Source organism: Malania oleifera, chromosome 11, assembly GCF_029873635.1.
Source record: "Malania oleifera isolate guangnan ecotype guangnan chromosome 11, ASM2987363v1, whole genome shotgun sequence".
NCBI classification, from domain to species: domain Eukaryota; kingdom Viridiplantae; phylum Streptophyta; class Magnoliopsida; order Santalales; family Ximeniaceae; genus Malania; species Malania oleifera.
The window spans coordinates 45,567,940-45,577,824 of record NC_080427.1 but is presented as its reverse complement, the minus strand read 5'-3'; the positions used below and the strand labels follow the sequence as shown (position 1 = coordinate 45,577,824).

Below are 9,885 nucleotides of genomic sequence, written 5' to 3'. Positions count from 1 at the left end.
CATGCAAATGGATGGATTATCTTAACCATATTTGGAGGCTGATTTAAAAAAATTAGGTCAAAGGACTGTTGATTACTAACCCCAATGCATTAAATTTATGACCATCTAGGCTTATTTGTATGTGGAGTTTGTTGGTAAATGAATGTCGCTCAAAGAATTTGTGTGTAATTTCTTGTTTTTTAATCTTTCCTATAAATAAGAGTGATGAGGTCATGGATAAAAACATCTTCGTGAATTTAAAGTTTGGAAGTTGAGCGTGATCCCCCCCTCCCCCCCAAACAGGAAAAAATCATATCTTCTTCTTCCTTCTCACTCTTCTCTCTCCTTTTTTCCTCTTCAATGGTACATCACTTTTTGTAAATAATAAGGGGGTAGAATTTAACCGAATCATACAAAATTGAAAATATAGTGCAAACTGCAAATAGACATCCAACTTCAAGTTTAATTTGTGGGAACAAAAAGTGAATGCTAAACCCTCATAATATGTAGTACAAACACATTCATTGATTGTTTTGCCAAGGTTCTGCAGAGTTTCTACAGAAAGCAAGACACTTGCTGAAAGTAATTACATATGGTGAAGATGCCATAGAAACAGTCTCACTAGACAAGTTGGCAAAAGCTAGAAAATGGATTTGGGCAACTATAAAACTTTTCAAGGATAAATTGTTGGAGTCAAGATACAAAAAGTTCACCCCCCCCCCCCTCTCTTCACTTTTTGTTTGTGTTGACAGAGTGGCCAACATTCTGATAGATTGAAAGGGGATATTTCTGAAACTGTGTTATTTCACCTTAAATGATGGGGAAAAAGATTTATTTGTGTTTGTACTGGTACATTGACTCCATTTGATAAATTTTCATATAACTTAACACAGAAGTTTGACCAAAATCGCCACCCTATTTCAAATTCAAAAAATAAAATACGAGTTCCCACCTGCAGTCTATAAAATTTACAGCATTTTTTTTGTGGAATATGTTAAATTCCGACAAGCATGTCAGTAGCATTTCACATTGATCACATCAGTGGAACCAACACAATCCATAACTGTAACATCTACAATGGAGCAAATTTTAAGGCAAGAAAAAAAAAAGGGAAGAACAAGATAATTTCAACAATAAAAAGGAATGAACTGGAGGAAGGAAAAAAGAAACATAACTAAATTGCAGTTTACAAGATGTACTCAGAACTCAAAAACCACGTCACATTGTTCCCGCAACAATCAAATTAACATGATTATCTAATCGAAGTACTATCTCCTACTCAAATTGACTAACTTCACTCGTTTTTTACTAACCTTCTTCTCCGGCGGCTTAAGTATCACTGTTATCTCTGCCGTGGCCGGGATCATTGGCAAGATATATGCCGGGTCGGATTACCCGTCCCCGAGTCCTCGAGGGCAGAATGTTATTGAGATCGACTTCCGCAAGCGGATCCTCCGAGAGATCACTGTCGTCCCCGTCGTCTTCGCTTTCTTCTTCGGCAATCAATTTGCCTTTACCCTTGTCGTCATCGCGCAAAATGCCCTTCCCCTTGCGATCAAGCTCTGGTCTATTTCGACTGGAATCCTCACCGTCCTCTTCATCGTCGTCACCCTCCTCCTCCTCCTCCTCCTCCTCCTCATCCTCGTCATCTTCAGTGTCTTCATCTTCGTAGACCTCTTCGTCGTCGTCGTCGTCGTCGTCGTCGTCGTCATCTTCGTAATTGCCGCCGGCGACCGAACAGGCTCCGTCGTGACTGGCTTTGTCTTGGCTGGGAGAAGCGTTATTGTCAGAAATTTCTAGTTTTTGCCTCTTCGTTTGATCATCTTCGGATTTTGGATCAGGTTTCCTCTTTGAATGTAATGCAGGCTGAGCCTGTTCCTCTTCATTGTCGAACTCTGCCATGTGCTGCTCTTCGTCAAAACTGCGTCAAAATACGAACTATCTTGACGCTCTAAAGGGTACGGGTTGGGGCTCAAGGGTTGAGATGAGCAAGGATATGGATGCCTGAATCACCTACGCGGATCCGAACTCCAAACGTCCAGCTAGGGTTTGACGTTGGCGAGATACCAGTACTCCGCGGGTGAGAAGGTTTATCTACAAGGCTATTCCTAGGAAATCGTGTTTGCGAGACGCAATTTCAGCTACAAAGGCTTGGCACATACAAGCGCGCATGTGTGTGTATATATATATATATGTGTGTGTCTCTCTCGAGTGGACTGATGATTTTTTTTAAAATAATTAAGATTTAGTGAACCGATCAAGAGGTAAAATTAACAAAATTGTATAAAAATTATAAATTAATATATGGTAGCAAAATCAAAAGATACATAGGAGGTCAAAGTTTTTACGGCCTATATATCTATCTTTTACATTGAAAGTAAATATCTTTTACATAAGTTCTGCAATTTGTCTGAATTGTCCCTCTTCATTTCTACAATCTTATTGAAGACATATAATCTATTAAGCAAAGTCAATCATGATATAAAAGATAATCCAAGGTCGCTGCGCTTGAGCCAAATGAATTTAAATAAAGTGACAAGTTTTCCTCTTATCATCGTAGCCTCCCAAACAAATGAGAAAGCAAAATGCCATTGGAGGTAAAACTCTAGAAAATCATGTCTTCTACAAAGTGCTAAAGATTAAAAGTCAATATGATCTTTGAGGTCAGAAACATCTGTTGGTTGCCTTCTAACCCCTTCTAGGAATTTGTGAAGATATTTGGACTAGTTATAGCTTTAGCAGGAAGGCTCAAATCAACCAAAAGTTTGTCACTATAATGATGGAGAAGGAGATAAAAGGGTGTCAACTGTCAAAAAACAAATGAGTAGCTCTATCATTGTCGATCTCATGTTTTATATGAGGATAAGCTTGGACCCTAACTTTTAATATTTATTTCCAAAACCATAAATTGTCTATTAAGGCTTTAACCTCCAAAGACTTCTTCCTTTCAACTTACAAGTTTGAATTCAATAACCCTCCAAAAGGGAAAGGCTTTGTGCTAGCAACACACTGGTTATATTTGGATGAACTAATGCGTTTTCAATAAAATTTGAATATGCAAGTATATAAACATGTGTGTGTGTGTGTGCGTGTAAATATATATAGACATGCGTGCGCATACATTTGCATTTGAAATTTATTTACAATATCTTATAAAAAATTGATACATTTTAGTTTTAGCTATGATTTTAAAATTCAAATGGGTGATAAACTATAATCATTAGATTGGTTAGATTAGTAGACCAAATCAAAAGTTGAACCAACTATATATGATATCTCTACTTTAAAAAAAAAAAAATGATTTCCAACAACTTTTGGACACACGACTAATTCATCGAGGTAATGGGTCCACCCTTTACCCTTCTCCCATTAAACATTAAGATTTTATTTCAAATGAAAAATCGTGATCTCTAAGACTCAAATCCTGAGCATTTAAGCAATATAGCCTTGATTTTATCATATGAGCCACCATTGGAGGACTATAACATCTCTATTGCTAATTAAACAAATCCCAATTTATCTTATATTATCTTAATCATTTCAATAAGTTTTCTTTTCAAGAAGAATTCCCTCAAAATACTTTCTTGTTCATTATATTTCAAACAAAAAGTTGTTTTTTGTTTTAAGGTACAATCGCTTCTAAAACAGATTGACCATCTCCCCGCACTTCGAAAAATAGAAAACTTAATAAATTAATGCTAAAATTAAATCCCTAAAATATTTTCGCACATAGATAATGTGTGTCAAAAATTAGTACGCATGTGTGTATATATGTATGTGAGAGAGATAATTGAAGTGAAAATCAATTACAACCAATATAATTAATACTAGTTCCCATATTTTCTGAAATTTTTTTTCTTAAAACTTATTATTGTTGTTGTTGTTGTTGTTAGTCAAAACAAATATTGAAAGCCCGTGTGTGTGTGTGTGTGTGTTATATTATTGTTGTTGTTGTTGTTGTTATTAGTCAAACAAATATTGAAAGCACGTGTGTGTGTGTGTGTGTGAGTGATATGTATTTTGTTTATAAATAAAACCTTATCTTCCATGGATTCCAATCAAACCGCGTAAAATGCAATGTATAACATTTTCTTAAGATAAATTTTTTTTTCAATTTTTTACGAGATTGTGTTTATAAAAGACATATTCCTGAAAAAATGTAGACAGCCCTGCATAAAAAAATTAAGGACCTGTTAGTTGTAGAAAATATTTTTTATTTTATTTTAAAATTTTTTAAATAATGTAGAAACTATAATTTATTTTTTAGTTTTTCAGATTCATATATATTGAAAAAGATAGGAAATAAAAAAGTTTGTTTTAGTAAAAAAACATATTTTTTATTTTTATATCAAAATAATTGCCAAAAATGGCAAATTATTTTTCAATTTTCCAAAATATTATATAAGATAGTATTTGGAATAATGAGAAAATGCAAATAAAAAACCAACCATAATTAACAATATTTTTAGTTATTTTAGCAACCTATTGTTATAATGCTTTAATTTCGAAAATTAACTTTTGTGAAATTAATCATTCATTTTATACATATTTTTCAATTAAAATTAGAATAAAGCAATCATGTGAATTTAAAATATAATTGAAACAAAAAATATCTATAACATTTCAAAAAATGAAAAATAATAAAAGTTGTTTGGATTATATTTTTTCAATTTTCTATATCCATGTACAATAAGATTGTTTGTAATGTGAATTGTGAAATATATTAATTAAGTAAATTAATTACAATAATTTTTAATTTTTATTATGATATTTTTAATGTGCTTTATTTTGTACTTTTATTATTTTGATCATTTTTAAATATTTTTTTCAGCCCGAGTGTGCATCTAGAAGGGGTGAATAGACATTCTTCGCAGATAATCAATTTTTCTACAAACACAAAAATTCCTTGGCAAAAAGCAAGAGTAATATACCACAATATATTTGAAAACAAATAAACACAAACAAGTAAAATAAGAAAGACAAGGGAAAGAGAAGCTTAACATGGCGATGTTAACACGATTCAGCACCGAACCTACGTCCACGCCTTAAGTCCAACTAAAGGATTCCCAAATCCACTAAACAATCCCCTTCAAAGCGGAGAAACATTTACAACACGGGTTCAAAACCCAGCTGCTCACCAAGAGCTTCATTCCTAGGTGTTCACCAAGAACTACCTCAACGAAAGCTCACCAAAAGCCTTCAAGATTCACAAACAACAATAAATGGAAAGATTACAATATGCTGCTCCTTCTTGAGCTGATGATACAATATAAACCTCACACTACTCTTTGTTGCAACTAATGTGTAACTAAGAACAAGTAGCAAAAGAGCCTTGAGCAAGTGGATGAACAAGTATGAATGCTTCAACTAACTTCACAAACAATCAATGCTCAATTAATTTCTTAATGAATGCTCGAGGAGTATATTTATGGCAAAGGAGAGGAAATAATTGTTGGCTAGCCATTGGGCATTTAATGAGGCAAGACAAATTAAAAAAACTAGTCGTTTTAGTGCATTTATTACAGTATGCCTCCGTACAAAATCGTCGACGATTTTCTAGGTTTTTTCCAAACCGTTGACGGTTTTCTGTAAAACAACCATATTTTGGCTTAAATCGTCGACGGCTTTTCTGAACTCTTCTCAACCCATCGACTATTTTCTGTAGGCCAAGTCCTTTTCAGAAAACCATTTAAGCACTTGATTTGATCCATTTCCTTTGGGTGCTTAACCATTATTTAAACAAATTAGGGACAAAGTTTGTGAGTTATTAACATACTAATTGTGACACCCAGATTTTCCTACTATTTTTTTTTCTTTTCTATCATTTTTTTTTTCAATACAATAAACAGCAATAATCAATCATCTATCAAATATTTTTGGTACCGCGATAACAATGTCAACTCTGTCCATAGTGGAATACTGGGGATATATCTGTTCATAAATACACACTATCCATGCAGCGGAATACATAAAGTGTCTGAGTCCCATATACAATACCAAAGTGCTATAACCTCCACACACACACCCACACACACACACACACACACACACACATATATATATATATATATACATCCTCAAAAATCCGTAAAATACTTTAGGGGTTATACAGAACATATCCCCGACTCAAAATCAGTTACCCTAAATACTAGGGTACTAGATCTCATCTATCTCGGAGCTCGCTCCGTTTGTCTAACTTGATTTCCTGAAATGTTTAAATTCTTGGTAAGAGAAGGGGTGGTGGCAGTAGCCCTAAAGAGAGAGAAAAAAATTTGATTTTACTCCAAAAATTATGACTTGAATTCCTTATATAGTACACTGACCCGCAGCAAAACCGTCGACGAATTGCTTTGAAACTGTCGATGATTTGGTCTTTAACCAAACTCATTTTCACTGTTTTACCCTTACCTGGTTGCGGTAACTCAAAATCGTCGACGGTTTTCAGGCCTCCCACCAAATCGTTGATGGTTTGGTCTACACCAAACCAAATTTTCCTCTTTTCTTTATTTTCTCATTATTTAAATTTTTTGGAACTCTACATCCTCCCCTTCTTACAAAAAATTTCGTCATCAAGATTTGCTATTTAGCACTTGCTTCAATTTTTAAGGAAAATTTCTGAAATTTTATTAATTACCTTCACTTATGGCAAAGGAATACTGTGGTTACAAGGGAGGGTTCTGGAAGATTACAATCAATCACATAAAAGAAATACTCTCCCAAAACCATTCATAACCAAAACAAAAAACACTCCCTACCCTACACCGTATAAGTTAATAAACATACACTATCATTTACTTTTACTCTTTCTAACTCAATTCTAGGTCCCACTTAACGGGTGTGGATATCTTTGGCGCATCTTATGTTCTAATTCCCATGAAGCCTCCTCAACTACTTGATTGCGCCATAGTACTTTTACTAGTGGAATCTATTTAGTGCGTAGTTCCTGTTCCTTCCGGTCCAAAATTTGCACTAACATTTCTTCATATAACAGAGTATCCTTAAGTTCCAGTGTCTTATAACTAATCACATAGGAGGGATCTATGACATACTGTTGACTTTTTGAGTCTGATCCCTGTTTTGATGTTGACAAAGCACATGTTTCTTATGTGTGTATTTAGTATGTGAATAAATCCATTAATTTAACACGTACATAAGGAAACGACGATGGAAGCTTGTAGGATTTAAAGCCTATATGATCAGACATATTCCATGAAGTCAAAAGAGCAAAAGAAAAAGAAGAAGACATTTATTATTTTATCTTGTAATGTATTTAAGTTTTATTTATAAAATTTGGTCAGTAATAATGCATACATCTTGAATGATATGATTTGAATGCTTAGACAAAACCATAGACCAATTGTAGGGAACCAAAAGCCATTAACAGACCTTAGGACATTGAATTTTTCATTAAAAACCTTTTTCATAAAAGTTAACATCATACAAAGGTTTTGAAATGTCCTTAGGGTTTAAATTGGGGCAAAAACAGATGTTAGATTTTTCGACTTAATTTAAAAGCCTGATCGACCGAACCCTTGGCAGTATAAATGTCTCGGTCGAACGAACAAGTCAGAAGTCAACATGTTGACTCTACTCAGTCGACCATACTAAATTGAACACACTGTCCTCGATGAATTGAACCATTAACCTCTGACAACCCAACTACTTGGTCGACCAAACCTTGTAGTTCAAATTGACCTTGGTCGACCAAATCTATATGAATGGTCAACCAATCTTTGCCTTCGTCAATCGAACCCACACAGGGTTCAGAAACATCCTGATATAGTCGACCGAACCTTGTCCTTGGTTGACCAAATCTCTCGGGTTGGCTTAATTTTTAACCACTAATCGTCATTAATTTTTCACTTAAACATTTTCAAAATGATAAGCGTGTAACGTCCCTCAATTTCTTAACATAAAATATCACATAATAAATAAAAATGATCAACCCGAACCCGTGGGTAGCGGGGACACTTGTCAAACACAGCGGAAAACCTAGTAGCAGTAAACATAAAATCTCAAACATCCAATCATAAAACATAATACCAGAGCATTCTATACATCCTCACAAACATCCAAATATCTCTAGGGTCAAACACAAAATAACTCTGACACTATTACAAAATCTTACCCTTCTCACAGGGTAATCTCACTAGCTCAACGGCGGCCCTGACCCGCCAGTCTCTCAGGAGCTCCTGAAAAATTAATTAAGTTTGGGGGTGAGACACTTCTCAGTAAGGGAAAATAAACTAAATACAGCTATGTGGCAACATGAATATTTAATGCATTCGTACGTATACAGTACATTTCATAATTCTATAAACATAATCATATCGTACTGGGTAAACATATATTTTCACATCTGTTAACAAATCATATCATACATAAAATCATCTGTTATAACTGTAGTACTGAAAACAAACCCAGGATGACTAGCTAGCTAGTGTCATGTATTACCCCCCATGACGGGTTGTGCAGCCCGAAGGCGGGACCTGACAATGGCTGGCCTACCACTACCGAATCAAATATGTCTGTAAGTACGATGAGCCAGCCACACCCTGGTCCGGACTGCCAGGTGGACGTCCACACTCTACTGAAAGCCACATCGACTATCCATCTCCCATCCCTCGTGGGACGGTAGCACTAATAAGGCCTCGTGCCAAAATGAACCCATAGCTACGGTACCGAGCTCCTGGTCTGAACTAAACTAACATCCTGGTTATGAAAACATATAATACATGATCATACATAACATCATTACGGCCTCGTGCCGAAAACATAGATACGGCCTCGCGCCGAAATCATACATATGGCCTCGCGCCAAAATCATAGTAAATATGGCATCGCGCCAATAATATAAATACGGCCTCGTGCCGATAGCATAGATTCGGCCTCGTGCCGAAAACATAAATACATGGCCTCGCGCCAATAACATAAATACGTCCTCGTGCCGATAACATAAATATATGGCCTCGCGCCAAAATTGTTTCAGGTATATATATACTGAAAATACATCATTTATCACAACATAGCTCATATTTCCATAAATGCTTGGTTCGTAAAATCTTTCACATCATAATACATTTCACATAAAATAATATTCATGCCACACATATGCTGTTAAAAGTCATACTTCATATTATAAAAACGTGAATTATTTACATCTCATACATACATATACATTTTAATCATCATAGCAGTATTTTTCCCAATCGTACATTTCATGCATAATACACAATATAACATATGCTTTTCTGAAAATAAATTTACTCATAATCAATAATAATTTGTATGAAAAATTACTGCTTTAGTTTATTCCCTTACCTGACTATTGAGAAATTCCTTAGAACCCAAAATTTCACGCCCTTGGCGCCCGAAATCTAATTCCTGCAATTTACATTTTTCTCCAAATTTATTAATCTATTTCTCCAAAATAATACTCATCTAGCCTTCCTTAGGCTCAATATACCTTAAATTAATATTTAAACTATTATTTAATATCCCTACTTAATTTTTCAAATTTTGCCTGCGGGTCCCAAAATTACACCCGCGGCGCTCACCCGAGCCCTAAATTTCAGAAATCCTATTCCAGTCGCAGATGCTTAATATTTTAGCATTTCTAAATTAATGCTAATTAATTAAAAATAAGCCCCTTAATAATCGCCGCACCCCAAATTTGGAGTTTTGGCCCGACACCCCCACGAGAATTCCGTCCCACTAGACTTGTAGAGAATCATCCCTAGATTCTCATGGTGGTGTCCGTTCGTCAATTGGGCTTATATTTTGCAAGAAATTAAAGAAAAAGGGAGAAATGGCTTACCCCAAGGAATATGCCTACGCCGCTCCTACCATCGATCCGCTTCAGTAGAAATGACGGCAGCAGCGAATGGAGTCCAGTGGTATCTTCGG

The 9,885-nt window shown here is 35.1% G+C and overlaps 1 protein-coding gene across 1 annotated transcript; it reads right to left on the bottom strand.

Moving 5' to 3' along the window:
* Positions 1-1,104: 1,104 nt before the first annotated feature.
* On the bottom strand, positions 1,105-5,365 carry LOC131167742 (phosphopantothenoylcysteine decarboxylase subunit VHS3). Its single transcript, XM_058126615.1, has one exon. The coding sequence runs from the start codon at positions 1,879-1,881 to the stop codon at positions 1,309-1,311; it is 573 nt and encodes a 190-aa protein (XP_057982598.1). The 5' UTR covers positions 1,882-5,365; the 3' UTR covers positions 1,105-1,308.
* Between the last annotated feature and the right edge of the window lie 4,520 nt (positions 5,366-9,885).

Excerpts from the sequence above, each read along its gene's own strand:
- LOC131167742 (XM_058126615.1), bottom strand. The coding sequence starts at position 1,881 with ATGGCAGAGTTCGACAATGAAGAGGAACAGGCTCAGCCTGCATTACAT.